The sequence below is a fragment of the Argopecten irradians genome, chromosome 8 (assembly GCF_041381155.1).
Source record: "Argopecten irradians isolate NY chromosome 8, Ai_NY, whole genome shotgun sequence".
Lineage (NCBI taxonomy): Eukaryota > Metazoa > Mollusca > Bivalvia > Pectinida > Pectinidae > Argopecten > Argopecten irradians.
The window spans coordinates 15,325,359-15,341,691 of NC_091141.1; the positions used below are offsets into that span (position 1 = coordinate 15,325,359).

At 32.5% G+C, this 16,333-nt stretch overlaps 1 protein-coding gene across 1 annotated transcript in view; it reads left to right on the forward strand.

Moving 5' to 3' along the window:
• Positions 1 to 11,990, forward strand: part of LOC138329031 (gamma-aminobutyric acid type B receptor subunit 2-like) — a 37,909-nt gene extending 25,919 nt beyond the window's left edge. Inside the window, exons 13-17 of the mRNA XM_069275728.1 lie at positions 1,507 to 1,629; positions 5,370 to 5,702; positions 6,446 to 6,560; positions 6,923 to 6,972; positions 9,123 to 11,990. Of these exons, the coding sequence (XP_069131829.1) occupies positions 1,507 to 1,629; positions 5,370 to 5,702; positions 6,446 to 6,560; positions 6,923 to 6,972; positions 9,123 to 9,182 (681 nt within the window). The 3' untranslated portion in view covers positions 9,183 to 11,990. The remainder of the gene's footprint in view (positions 1 to 1,506; positions 1,630 to 5,369; positions 5,703 to 6,445; positions 6,561 to 6,922; positions 6,973 to 9,122) is intronic.
• The last annotated feature ends 4,343 nt before the right edge of the window (positions 11,991 to 16,333 follow it).

Here is a 16,333-nt window from a genome sequence, read left to right on the forward strand (position 1 = left end):
TTGGAACATGTTGGGAAATGCAAATCAAAAGCAAAACGAATCACGAGAATCAAAGCGATCGATAGACGCATTGATTATTCATGAAATAAGGACGTTACTTCCAAACGTTCTGAAATATCAAGTGGGTTTGGGTTTTGATATTGTAATTAGCAAACAGCCACGCATAATATGCATGGAATTGTTAATTATCTTTAGATTCGACATCTGGAAAAGGAGTAGTAAGTATTGGTCGAAATCGTAACCAACTCTCAAGAGAACCATACCTTATAACTTCAAGTTGCAATTTCATTAAAAGGCTTATGTTTTTTCTTCTTTCATGATTAACGACTTCCGATTATTTTGTAGGGCAATATTGTGATATTGCTATGGAAACTAGGGATAGTGATAACAATAATTCATGCTACCAAAACAACGACCATCAAATCTAATAAATTTTATTTAAACATTATCCATATATATATGATTCTGTATAAACATTATCAATAAACAGGATTCTATTTACATTATCCATATACATATATTATTCTTTATAAACATTATCCATATATATGACCTATAAAACTTTATCCATATATTATATTCTATTTAACATTATTCATATATATGATTCTGTATGACTGAATTATGTGCCAGTTTAAAAAATACAAAAAAGTTTCAATTATATTAATCCAATTGTTTCGGCGTAGTTTCAAAGCGATCATTAGATGCGTTGATTATTAATTAAATCAGGAAGTTTGTCACAAACGTCCTGAAACATCGAGTGGGTTTTGATATTGTAATGAGGAAAAAGCCATACTTGTTATGCATGGAATCGACAAAGGGACAATTCAGTCTAAGAGTGCATTTACATTTGCACATATATCGGAAACAAATAAGTTCAATTTGTAACTAGAGTAGTTGGTATTAGTGTAAAATGTAACAAAAGCCCACTATGGTAAATGTGTGTGAAATGTGGATACTCGCTCACTGTCCGAGTCCTGTATGCCGAACCCTGTCAAGTGACATTAGCGTAAGGCAACTTTTGCCTAGAACTACTGAAATCGCTCTAACAGTAGTTTGTTTACCTTGTTAGATGCATAATCTTGTCTGGAAAACAATTCCATTAACTCCTCGGTGTTTACGTAATGCATTTTAACTACGTGATATCGGCTCGGGTATGGGTACAGCATATATATTGTACCCGTTTAATTGTATTGTTATACGATTTGGAATTTCAACTTTATCAATTAATTTAAAAGAGAGTGCAAATGAAAGTGAGCTTCACAATCAAGACTAAGTGATGATGGACCATTTTAGCGGTAGAAATTCAGACACGACCTCGATGTCAGGGAACGAAAACCGCAAACGTTTGGTCAAAAACTTCAATAAAAGTTCCGTCACTTATAATCTGGATTTGTTCTAAGCTGATAGAGAGCTTCCATTGTTTATTAGTATGATGTTTATCAGTTTGATCGTTTACCTACGCTGAAACACATGATAAATAGTAAAATATATGTGTGATTTCAGATCATTCGAGACACCCAGTTGTTTGGCCATGTTGGGGTATTGCTGTGTATTGATGTGGTTCTCCTCACGGCCTGGACGGCCATACATCCACTGAAAATGGAACAGAAGGAAGTCATCCGAAAGGTGAATATCAAAATCAAAAATATAAATCAAATATTAGAGATGCTGGGATCGCTTAAAGGTAGGTTTCGCCCAATGAAATATAAAGACTACGAAATTGAAATTTATCCTATACATAGATATAATCTTCAGATCATTTTCAATGCATAGAGCGAACGATATGGGTGGTCAGTTGCCTAGCTTGACCAGGAAAATACTCCTCTAAAAATAGAGCGAAGTCAAGCTTTACATAGAACATGACGTATTTTTTCCAAAACGAGGCCGCAGCAACAAACGGAAGCGTGCAACAAAATGTCAAATAGAAGTGACAGTCTTGCCACGGCATGTTTAGTTAAAAAAACAACAACAACAAATTGAAGTGCGAGGGACTGTTTATACATATCATATAATCTAAAACACTTCATGTTACTTACATACGCTCGCTAACTTTGTACACCAAATATACATGTAGTTAGTCTGCGGTTGTTTGTGCGCTGGCATATATATGTGTTGAAATTTAACTCACCGCGTGCAATGCCGTTACACGAGTCCCAACAGATCCCGGCAAGTTCCGCTTGAGATGTGGCTTCTGTTTCTTCTATTGCTACATGCCATCTCTGAATTCAATTCCCTATAGATATCCTAGGGTGCTACCGAATCCATTATAATTTCCTCCACTTTGTTGCCGATTCAGATATATTTTTTTCATCTCACACACTTTCGTTCAGCCATTTTGTTTACTTTAAGTGCGTGACAATGCGCATGCGCCAAACTTCGACAACACAATCCATCGCAGCTTCATTTGCATATTATTTTGTCTGACGGACACCGTAATAAATCAAGGATTTCCTTCAATTTTGGATTCAAGACACATTTGTTCAATCTCAAACACATAAAGAAATTAAATTGAGATATTTTAATATGTTTTTTCATCTTTTCTTCCGCTTATCGAATTTCACAAAAAATATTTATTTGGTTTGGCGAAACCTACCTTTAAAAAACGAAAAGAAATACCTCTTTGATTTACTAATGTTTATGCCAATTACCTCCCTTATCCTCTTATTTATATATTCAGCAATATTTTTATCCCCTAATGTTTTAAACCACGTTTACACCTTTGCAATTGAACATTAAGGCGTTACGCCGTTTTTCATTCAACCCTTTGCTTTAGCTGTAAAGGTTAGGAAGGTAATAAAGCAAAATAAATCAAAGCAAGTCAGCTCATTATCTGACAACTATTGCTAACAGGTATATAAATATCCTTGGAACGGGTCAATTAGCGGACATAGCGCAGAGTAAGTTATGGAGGATTCAGGACTGCTGACCTGTCGTATAGAAATGTTTAATAACGGGGAAACATTGGATATATTGACAGTAACAACACTAAGTCCCATTGCCTTCGGCAAGGACACCAACTCATTCCTACATTTCACATTTGGATACATGACAATGATAATGTCATGATGGAGGGATATTGTGTCATAATCAGTGGTTGTATAGAATACAGTTTAAGTATGGGGTTGAGTGATATAGCAATATTCTGGTTTCCCGAGGCGGAATCGAGGGAAATAGGTAAGTTCGAGGGAAACCAGAAACTTGCTATATCCCCCAACTCCATATTTTAACAATTTTTATATAACGATACTTACAAAAGCTATGATTGGAATAAAAATGCATTTTCTCATAGGCTATATTCCTGTCGCGTACGGCCATGGTCATTAGAGATTGTGAGACCTTTACAATGTAATAGATCTACCTAATCTTAGCTTCAAACATTCAAATTATTTCGAGATGATAATGGTGATTCAATGTCCGTTTTGTTTTGCTTCTATTCAAACCGCGGGTTATAATTTGATTCCGCTATTTTATTTCTCAATATTTTAATGTTTTATACCTCTAGGCATAATACAAAATTTATACACATGTATTGATTGAATGTTAAAATATTGAGAAATCATTGCGGAAGCTATGTATGTAATAGCACTATCGGTAGATTAAAACAGTGAAAGCATGGGATTGAGTGATATAGCAAGTTTCTGGTTTCCTTGGGAAAAAGAAAAGGAAACCAGAAACTTGCTATATCCCTCAATCCCATACTTTAACTGTATAATAGGTAATCTAAATGTGTACATAACAACTGTATGTACATGTACATCTAAAGGTATTGTCCTTTAACCCTATTACAATTTCACAAACCTCTCACTTACAAGATAAACAAGAAGACGTGGTCGATAACAGTTTCTTATCGATACTAACGTCGTTTGATTATGTCAACGAAGATGGCGTGATCGGAAACTAGTTCCGCCCAATTGTTACGTCACCTGGCAACTGATGGCGTGATCGGAAACAAGTCTTGCCTACCTTCATTGGTTACATGGATAAAGCCGAGTCCGTGTGTGTGCTATCTTCCAGGGGTGTGTTATTTCGAAATACTGACACACAGCTGAGCGAGTGTTTTGGAAAAAAGTAGGGAGCTAGTCAATTTAACCTGGACGTTTTATATATCGAAAATAAAGTAGATGTGTATTATTTGCGTTGTTGTGGTTAGTTTTGGATGGCAGTAAGTCTATATATGATTTCTGACTTTGCGGTTAACGAAATGAAAATGGACTTCAGTTTCTTACAGTGCCTCGCTAATCCATAGATCTTACTCCTCTGGGAAAAGTTGATTTAGAATGGACTAGGATAGATGAATGGATAGTGGGACTGGACAATGTGATTAATGGAGGCTGGATTAATAAAGGTCTTCTTTAATGAATGCCATCCACATATGACCAACATGGATATACCATATTGTTTCATATCTAGCACTAAAACCATCTTCTTGTAGAACACGTGAATTAGAGCCCAGTTTCACAAACTTATATATGGAAATTCCCTAACCTAAAATGTCTCACGAAAGACCATTAAAAAGATAGGGAAGGCTTCTTAACTTAGATTCTTTATAATTTTATAATGTGTAATGTTAAACTTTTAAGTTATTAATTTTGTTTCCTTAATTCATACCTCTACATAGTTTTCCTTAGCCGACTTATTTACGCCAAAGACACATTATACGAGTTACCTCCCATCTTCCATGTTATATATCATCGAGGCTGCAAATAAACAGCTGTTGTGGAACACGTGAAAAAAACTACTACTGTCCTTTTAGAAATGATGTCAGACTATGGTTAGAACGGTTTTAATTTTCTATTTGAAAAAACTGCATTTCATTAAGTTAAAACTGCATTTCATTAAGTCAAAGTTATGTTAGTAAATGTTATAATATTAAGATTATATGAATTTGTTAGAGCTGATTCTGCTTTTTGACGTCACTTGTTGAAACTTTCATTGTCTAAGAATCAACTTTTGAATTTGTTAAGGTTATGATAATGATAATTGAGCACGTGTTAATTATGTAATCCTGACCAAGGATTGTGTATTTGAGTTTTGCTTTTATGAAGGGAGAATATTCGCATTACGATTGCTGCATTTTGTTATTAAAAACATTTTATTAAGTTTAAATAAGTTTTAGATTTAGCTCAGTACGTGGTAATTGAATAAAGTAGCGAACTAATGTAACTGAACGAAAATACAAATTCGTATGCTTCTTTTTTGAGAGAGAAAATTACTATTCGTCAGCGGTGTAGCATCTTTACTTTGATTGATCGCATTTCGATGAAAAGAAAAAAATTCAACAACAAAAACAAAACAAAAAATCAAAACAAAACCAAAAAGCAATGCATGCATTTGTAATTTATTTCCAATACTTTATACTTTTCCAGGCCTCAGACGATGATGTGGTGCTATCCGAAGTGTTCATGCAGTGTAACCACAAGTACTTTGTGTATTGGGCGGCTGCGGAATACTTATACAAGGGTCTACTTCTGGCTTTTGGAACCTTTCTGGCCTGGGAAACACGAGACATCCATGTAGCAGCCCTCAACGATTCCATTTACATCGGCTTCTGTGTATATAACATCGTAGTGGTGTGTGCGATCGGAGTTCCAACTTACCATATACTGACGGTCGAACAGTCCCTCATCAAATACATCCTTCAGAACTGTCTCACAGTGTTCTGTACCTCTCTCGTACTCTGTATACTCTTCATACCAAAGGTTTGTTGATATTTTTAAATATAAAATATAGCGAGTCGTCATTGATTTCCTGATTAAAAGATATAAAATGATCGATTTAATGGCTGAGCTAGTGGCGGATTTGTACAAAGCTAGTTGTGAACTCTTTAATACTAAATGTTTTTAATCGTCCAACAGTTATCCATTGATATTTTGTAATCACTTCATACTAATCAGTGCCACCATTTTAACATTGATGTCACTATTTCTTTTAATTTCATCAAGGTATAGAAGAAAGTTTGCAATTTGTAAATTCTCACAAAAGTTTCTATATCCCGCTGAAATAAAAACTTGTGATACCAATGTTTATAATTAAACGTTTAGAGTATTTGATAAAATAAAATACGTGACATTACGATACGTCGTTTTTTTCTATATTTTGTTTTCATATTTTATAATGGAATAAAATACTAATCTAGGAGTCTGATTTATTAATGAAAGCGAAGAAAAACCAATTAAATAATATATAGGTCAACCTCGAAATAGCAATGTGTTGCCTCAAAATTAGTATAATTATTAATATTCTCTCGTATTAAAAGGCGTTCTCAGAAAAACAATTCTTGGCTTTGAAATAGTAATCCGTTGTTACTGGAAATTTGATATTCCTTACGACAACGACTTATCAATTCGATAAATGAATTCTAATATTGCATTTTTATATGTGTTGTAGTATCAAATTAATTGTATTTGACTTCACATACACAAACTTTAACATTGTTATGTAGATCGCTCTGCGGAATCAGACGGAGAACCTCCGATTTGTGCCGACGCTAAACGAGAAATCTAAACATGAAAACCCAACACCATCCACCAACACACAACTGTCTACATTACCGCGAAGTAAGTATACCTAGTCACATCGATATCAAATAGTTTTATTTCAAAGAACATACAAGTGTTTCACTTTATTTTCAACAAAAATAAAAATTTTTACCATTAATTCAAATATTTTGAGGGTTTGTTTAATAATTGTATAATGTCAATAACTGAGTTATATTTATGAGGGCATCTTCGTTATGAAATGTTTTTAGTGTATAATCTATATGTAATGATTCAAGATTCAAGAAAATTTACTGAACGTCGCTTTTCAAAACAGAATACAATATTTGCGCTGTAGTGCTATTCTATTCAGAATGTACTGGTATGTTACCGTTGAAAATTTCATCATTTTCTCAGCAATTATATAGAAACTTGCTTTCCAGGCCCTACTAACGATAAGATTCCAACAAAAACAGAAAGCCCAAACACAAAGGTAAGTCCATTAGTTGTCTGTTTCAAACCTACCCGATCATGAAAGTATGGCGGTGAACACACTAAGCGTCACTCTTTGTGAAAAAACGTACTCTATTCTTAATGAAAGGTGGTGTTCAAGATATTGTTAAAAATCTGATAGAAACTGCCCACAGCCCAATTTTCTTGGAACTTTTCATATCGAGAGTACTATTGATTGTCCCTTTAACATGACACTTCGATTTCCTTTTGTAATTTTAAAAAGGCCCAAAAGAATTGAATTATTCGTAATCATTTTCATTAAAATTATTCAGCCAAGCATGCCAAGATAGGTAAGCCTTTGTTCAATATTATACATTTTTGTTCATAATCCATTGGAGTAGATCGTGTACTTTATATTTAAGTGATTTCTGTTCGATTTTTGTCTCAAAAATTTGTTTGAAATAATAATTTTTAAGAAAAATAATACTTTTGGAATAAAACGAAAACAAAATATTGCTCTTTGTCATTTCATATCACCTTGTTGCAGGTTTTGTCCACAATTTTAGCCCCAGTTAAAACTACTCTCATGACATTTTCGTCTATAAGTAAATTAGTTTTGAAATTAAAATCCAGGAAAACAGTTTTCGAGTTAATTGAAAGTTGAGAGTGCAGGTAGCACTTTTCCAGTTTACGATTCCAGAATCCGATGTAGGTGAAAATCAGTGTACAGCAATAAATTCAGATGCTAAATATAATGGTACTGCCTTGGAAATAAATGGTTGTCATGGTAACAATACGAAGGCCTCTGATTGGCTGAAATTTAAATAATATCAGGATTAACTGAATATTGGTATGTAGGGGTTATGAGGTATGATGAATAACATGATATCACTTTCAAAAATATTGGTTGACATGGAAATAGAATTGAGGCCTCTGATTGGTTGAAATTTAGTTTTGTCAGATTTAAGTGAAAATTTGTATATTGGGGTTAGGAAGTATACTAAATAATAAAGTATCACATTAAAAACAATTTATTGCCATTGAAATTAAAATTAAATTAAAATTTAGATATTTATAGATGTAAGTGAAAATTGGTACATATGGGTTATGACGTATGGCGAATGAGATAGAAACAGTTTTAAATACATTGTTGTCATTTTAATGAAATACAGGCCCCCTGATTGGTCAAAATTAAGATTGTAGTCATTTCGGTGCTGAAACTATTTTTTTTAGATTAAACACATTTTATTTGATAATCAATGTAACTTTTTTCCCCTCTTTAATAATTTTTTATTCAGTCTTAAATAGCTTTTATCTACAAAAGAGAGATGGATAATCTTAATTTGAATCTTTTGAGTTTGAGTTGCTGACGAAAATATGTTTCTTTCCAATAATATCTGATTTCTGATATATATATATATAAAACTATTTGTTTGACCCAAGTGCACATCTACTTGTTCGTCTTTTTTGTACTGGAATTAAAAATAAATGGTTAAAAAAGCACTAATTTTACAGTAAATATGTAAGTTACAAAATTCAATCCCTTACTGTTTTATTTACAGTCATTTAGGGCAAATATTGATTCTTTAGAAAATTCTCCTTGCTACATTTTAGCCTATAAAATGCTACTTACCCGAATTTCATTATTTTTTAAGAAATTATCTATTAAAAAGATTATTTATATAGCATGTATTTCAAATGGTTTAAAAGTGTGGACAAAATGAATAGCATGCCATATATCTCTAACAAACACGATATCCTTCTTGTTATCCTGCAAAAAAAATGAATTTTGTTGCTTAAAAATCAATTTGTAGTAAAAATAATCAAGCGATATAATTATAAATGGGAATAAGATAAAGAATGAAATATCTTTTATTAATAAAAATAATTAAAAAAATATACATTTAAAAGGTAGGACACAAGCGGTTCCCTTGCCACATACCAAAGCTTTTGTTAGAATACATGTACATCGTTATAGGCCCTTTATGCCTTTAAAATTACAAAAGAAAAAGAAAAACACTAATAATATAGTTATGTACTTAGACTTTTAACACTGCAAATTTTGAAAAAAATAATCGGGAGCGTGGGCGGATTTGCAACCCCACCTTTCACAATAGTAAGAATGTCTTTATTTTTTTATATTCCGTTTGAGGTAATTATTACTTACATATATTTATTTGTTATGTGCAGATGTTGATGGTTGAAGTGAGAAGAAGACCTGATGACCCAGGTACATCATCGAAAGGATAAGTCGTGACAGGGCACCATACAACGTAAAGTTACGTTACAACTGGGAATCCAGTGAATATTGGACGTAAAGGTGCGAAATGACATTTCCTGAAATTGCAATGGTGTTACAAATTGTGTTCATTATTTATTTTGTATGTATGAGAGATGTTGTAAAACACGAAGATAAGAATGAAACTTAACATGAAAATTTAGTGGCAGGGGAACACGGGCTAATTAGTGCAAAGAAGAAATTTAAACGTAGCTTCGACTCCATGTAGACCCAACGGTGAGGAGATTAAAGAGCGTTATTCTTGTAAGGGTTTAGCTTCATCTTACAATTTTCGCATGGAAAATGCTTTTCTACGGTGAACATTTAGGCATTACACAGTAATTGTTTTTTTTTTATTTTGATGTGTACACACGTATCACATCGAACATACCATTACGTTTGAGTTAAATGGTTACTATGTACGTCTTAGTTTAATATTATTACGTTAACCTTGTGAAACGTTCGGCAAATTCCGCCTTTTTTTAAACAAATATGCTTTAAAATAGTTTATTTCCGTAGAAACCATTTATATCAAGTCGAATATTCTTGTTTAATTATCTTCTCTCGTAAGGTGTCAGTCTCGTCTACTGCTCATATTGAACAAAGATTTTTTCGTGATTTAAAAAAAAATATGTCTTTGTTGTCATGTAAAATATCCCAAAATAGACTTTTATTGTTTGGAAAAATATATAAAATTGATACTTTGGTGATAATTTAAGAAATGATGGCTTCTTACGTTTCGTAGAAATTACGCTTTTTGCTTTTAAATTTTTAGGAGCGTGCCAACGCGATTCATTGTTTAAGTCACCAGTATTAATATCAAATTCAATTTTACTATTAATCTGTTGACGGTTAACAAAGATAAAAATGTAAATGTGAAACCATAGCCAATTGTTTGTTCTTAACATTTTAGTGTGGTTATTTTTTTTCATTTTGAACAAGAAATGCTGAAAAATACAACAAACACTGACGCCCTATTGTAATGCCAGACTTTAAAAGAGCAACATTGTTTCTGGTAAGCTGAATGATGTTAGAAAAAAAAAAAAGTCATGTAGATTTTTTAATCTGTCAAAATTTTTGAAAAATTATATTGATCGTCAAAATGTGAGGGTAGTGGTAACATAATGATATCCTAAGCGAATAGAATTTGTTGACTATGTGCAGCTATGATATCGCCCAGAAACCAATGATTTTACAATTATGAAAATACTCATACATATAAGACAACCGATATTAAGTTGTTGGCTTAGCTTGTTTAGTGTATGATTAAAACAGTGTAAACCTGGTAACATTGTATTTGTACATAAATTGCAGTTATAATTGATTCACTATAACTCAAAATCAAACACCATATGTCTACAAAATAATGTTTATTTCATTTGTATCATAAAGCATAAAATCGTTTCTCAAAATTCTATACTAGAAAAATTATGTCATGAATATCATTTTATAGTATTGAATCGTATATGAAAAATTCTATACTAGAAAAATTATGTCATACGAATATAATTTTAATAGTATAAAATCGTATATCAAAAATTCTATGATGGAAAAATTATGTCATACAAATATCATTTTATAGTATAAAATCGTATATAAAAATTCTATACTTGAAAAATTATGTCATACGAATATCATTTTCTTTCATACCTACGGGTGTAAAACTGGCTGGTCTAGGGCAATACACTCATGCTGCCTGAGGCTGTATTGCATGGCTACCCATACAATAAAGCCTCGTGACGTCACGGCATCAACAAAATTTCTATTTCCTCGGTAAAATTTTAACATTTTTTTCGCAAACTTAACTGGTTTTACAATAAAGATGCAAACAACGGAATTTTTGTTGAAAATATCACATAATTTTCCATGTATGAAAAATTGACTTTTAGCCGTTGATTTCTTCGAATCTATTTTAAAATGGCGGGATATTATAGCTGTAAAGTTGCAATAAAACGTCGAGTTATGAAAGAAAAATACTCTTTCATAAGTGGATATGAAGGATAGGGATATTCTACCGAGGGTCACAAAATGTAGTAAAACCCGAGGCTTGCCGAGGGTTTTGCAACATTTTGTGATCCAGAGAGTAGAATATCCCTATCCTTCATATCCACTTATGAAAGAGTCTTATATTATAGCATAAAATTGTATATCATAAATTCTGTACTAGAACAATTATGTCATACGAATATTCTCAACAGAGAAGATTCGTAAGACCTGTTTTGATCAATACTCAGTATTCGGTCTTGAATTTGTTTTTGTGGTTCACCATATGTCATATTGACGTTAAACCAAGTCAACGTATGCATAATATTTTCTTGTTTATATACATTTGTATATAAAGCTTTATATAAAAATGAATTTCCATTTGACAGCCTTGTTATTTTTTTAACGAAATTATAATTCGTTTTTTTCTGGTAGACTAAAATTACATACGGCATGTGTAACGTAAGATATATTTTCACAGTTATATATTAAGATATTACATGGTTTTATATGATGTAAAATTTAGTGATTTTTGATTTGCTTTAAATATGAGGTTATGTATATTGTACATATATTTTTTTATTTTGTGATTTATTGGTATACGGGTGAGCATCTGACATCATGAGTATGTAGGACAGGACATCCTGAATACACACTGCACCTGGGGAAAAGTGTCCCCATTATGTGTAGGGAATGGTCCTCGTATGTGTACTAACGTTCTAAACGCTGAACATGTGATGAGATAATGAAGGTTTCTTGCTATTTTTGAGCTAATGTGAATTAAATGTTAAAGGATCCTACGGTTTTAGCATTTTCTTTTAATTGCCCGGTACTGAAGTATGCGTTTTTGCTCCAGAATTAGGATTTACACTCTTTACAGTGTGAATTCATTAACTACATTGGTGGTTTCATGTGAAACGATATTTGATATAATTTGTGTCAAAAAGAAAGATTCTAAAAGCCTGAAACTCAAATGTTATTGGTGACCTTGATGAACGTACGTGTAGCTGAATTTATACCCGTGTGTGTATTGCGTGCTCAGTGACTATACACAGGGACTTGTAGAAACTTTACATATATATCTACTGTACATTTTATTTGTATACGGTTCAACATTAACACTAATATAAATGACACGATGCATACGAACAATGTGTCATCCATGTATACAAGTAACGGCTTTAGTGACATCGCTTCCTGCTTTGCGCGACATCATGTACAGGTCTCATCTGTATAGACCCTAATATTTTTTTTCTTTTTTTTTATTTTCAAACATTTTACACAGTATATATAAATGGACACCAACACACTCACAATACTCAAACATCAAGGTGTACGTTATGTTACATATATGTAAAACATTATATAGCATGTCATAGTGTTACCCTGCATAATATGCATGTATGTGTACTAACATGACACAATATACATACATACATGCATGCAAATATACGTACATATATACATGCATGCATAGGTACATGCATACAAACATACTCTTACAACACATGTGTACACAAGCATACACATATACATATGCACATATGTACATATGCATGCATACATACACCTGCATGTATTCAAGCATACATACAATGCATAAGCATTATGGCAGTGGCATTGCATAACACACAAATACTTAGGATATAGAACATATAGAACACCATAACATATATACATTTACACACATAGATATATTCATAAAAACATATATTAGCAAACCATAACGCACATATATGTATATGCATGCTCTCACTCTCTCACACACACCATACACACACCCACACACACATACATACAGACAGACATACATACTAAAGAAGAAAGATAAAAAGGAAGAAGAAAGAAGAGGGAGAATGTACAGTTAAACATACAGGTATATTACAGTTTAAAGACATTATTATAAATAAAAAAACTGCTCTGAAAAATCGTTGTGCTGATCAACTATATAAACCCCAATAAAAGATAAAAAAAAAGAAAATTAAAGTAAGGTAGCAGTAGTAAAAGACTAAGTGAAAGGCTAGGGTAAAGGTATATACTCAAAGGTCCAATAAAGGTTTCCGTTTCCTCCAGCCTATTTCAAATTGCCTTTTAACATGGTCACTTTGATTAATAAAAGTGTATTTTTGGACTGAAAAATTATCCTTAATGACATTAAAAAGAGCATTGATATTTAAAGAGTTGCTAAGACATCTGGTTTCACAAATGTGATGTTTCATAATTATCAAAATTTCATTGTCAACAGAGCTACAATTTTGTAAAGCTTTTCAAAAAAGAAATTGAATCTTTATTGTATACAAAAGGGATTAACAATAAATCTAATAAAGTTTCAAAATTCTGAAGAAGACCCAAATAGGTGCCTTAACCAATTCGGTTTCATGTTTGAAACCCTTGTCATTAGAGGGGTTCCAGGATCCCTAAAGGAAGATCCGCGAGTTATGGAGAAGATTGTATGGAAATTTCTAGTTGACTCATTTAGTTATACTCATAAAAGTACTAACCAATTACTGTTAACGGCCGTTCATCGACTTCCTGGTGGATCGGAGGGTAAGATAATTTTCCAGCGTTTCGATAGTACATCAGGAATCATTTATCTGTTCCGATTCGTCCAATTAATTAGATTGATAGTCATGCATATTCATGAGTAGTGTCGCTGGCTGTTGGTAGTCCGCACGAGGGTTTCGTGCAGGTAAGGTTAGGATAGGCAATCACGTGGAGAGAAAAGTCATTCTAGCCTTGGATCTCAACGGGAACGGTCATGATAGAGAAGAGAGACATACACAACTTGATGCAAACCACATTGAAAGAAGCTCAATCAGGACTTCTCGACAAGCTAAGTTAACTGGTTTCCAAGAAATAAGACAAATTTCAAAGTCAAATTTCGGAGACGCAGAACGCTTTGAGTGATTTTCAAGTCTCCAAAATTGAGTTGATCACTTTAGAAAAATACCAATTTAACAAAAAATGGAATAAAGAGCAACACAAAGTAAACGCTAAACTAGGACAGTTCTTGAGAGAGGCAGAGGCCTCTTTACGTGAAGATATGAAAGATGAATCCCTCTATGTCATTCATACGTGAAAGGAATGCTCACCAATTGTTCGGAAGCATTTAAATATTCTGGCGAAAGACAAATGAATATTACATTGTGTCAATTACTAAATTATGCTGATAATCTAAATTTTGTTATATATATCTCTCAAAGAACTCGCCTCAATTCATTGATCTAGATATAAACATTCCTCATTCTATCGAAACTCACATTTATAGATATAATAGTAAGCATTTTAATGTGTTAGAGATACCGGACGCTTTATATAAGATGACATGAACACTAAGAGCATTTAAAATTTATTCATTAAGATACTGTGAATATTTATTAATATGTTGATAAATTGGTAACACTTGTGTTACAATTATTTCATGATTTATTTTCAACCTGTGATACTTTCCTTAATTGTATTGTCATTTTTACCAATGCAATACAACTTATACTTTCTAGTTGTGGATTGTGTGTATTGTACTGTTACCCGTGTAGTTATCAGGAGAGGGCTAATATAGGCATCACCTGTTGTCCAATTACTTTTGTATTGACCATTTTACAATAAAATATTCTGAAATGAAAAAAACGGTTTTCACAGAATATGTTTTCGTCGTATCTGTTTGTTTGAAAAAAAAATCGTTTCTATATTGATATCTTTCATCCAATAATGAAATTGAAAATTGCCCATGTGTATTTGCATCTCCGTTGTTTATTCGTACAATTAAGGGATAATTAATTATTTTGATCTTTTTTTCTCATTAATATTCGACCTCTGCATGGTCTTGGAATGATTTCACATTAGAATCCGTACCAACTGTTGAGTGAGTATGATGTGTCCAATTCTCTTACAGAAGCTTAATGCAGAGATAGACATCTAATACCCATATTCCCTAGATATATATATAGATTACGTTAAGGTGGATTATTTATAATGATCCCTAGATTTAACATGAAACGTCCAAAGATCGTATTATGTAATGAAACATGTGGTAACAATCACCGAATGCCAATCATTAAAATCTCTTGAAATTAATAATTTTTCACTCTCTAACGTTAATACATTATGATACACCCACTTGAAGCCCACTTCATACCTGTGTTCCTTTTGGGAGGATAACTTAAGTCAGACTATCATTGTTCCAATGGAAGATTACATGAATCGTAAAGGATTTTCCAATGTCAGGTAGGTCTTTGTAATCCTAACTTCTCATCATTAAGGTTTGAAAATATTTTATATATATCAAATGAGAAGATGTTTCGTAAGCCACTCATCATTAGCTAGCGGTTTCCAGTCGTGGCTTGTGTTGTGTATTAGTGTAAATACCCGGCGCAATGAAGATATTCAGTTATAAAAATATGTATTGTGTTTAGCAGTTTAGGTATTAAAAGTCAAGTATCCATCAAAAAACATTGGTATCATTCAAGTACCTAGTAAAAAATCCTAATATGAAAGCGATTAATTTGAATGATTTGATGGAATGGTATGTTTTAAGTGGTCGAGGTAAATTTAATGTCTATAATTTTGCTCGAGAATGCGTATGATTACGTTCTCTAAGAAATAAAAAGCAACCTCCCTTCTTGCAGGGTGTTAGAATATTATCTGCACTCTTCAGTTCATGAGGTAGCTAAATCTGGGATTTCCTCTGTTATAGTCTTCTATATTTGTTTCCTGACATCTCCATTAACATCAGGTTTGCAGGACCCGTAGTCTATACAATAGTTACTCCTGTTCTTTAATGAGAGTTGTATGATGGCTTTGCCCGTTAGTTATATATAGTAACCAGATGTACCGTTCAATGTCCAAAGAAATGTGTTTCAGTAAGATAGCACTATAAAATGACAACAATTTAAGAAGATCCATTATGTTTGCACAGCAAAAACACACACGCACTTCAAGCATCTCAGTTCTGCTAATAGGACAGTAGGCAGCATTAACAAACAGCATTCAATGAAATCTTTAAAATTGTAGTATACAGTAATTCATATTGATTATTATTAATATGTTACCTAAAGTAACTCTAAAATAGGTATATATGTAATGATTTTCGTGTGTTTTAGGCATATTTTCAAAAGAATTGACGGATAATGATTTCAGACAA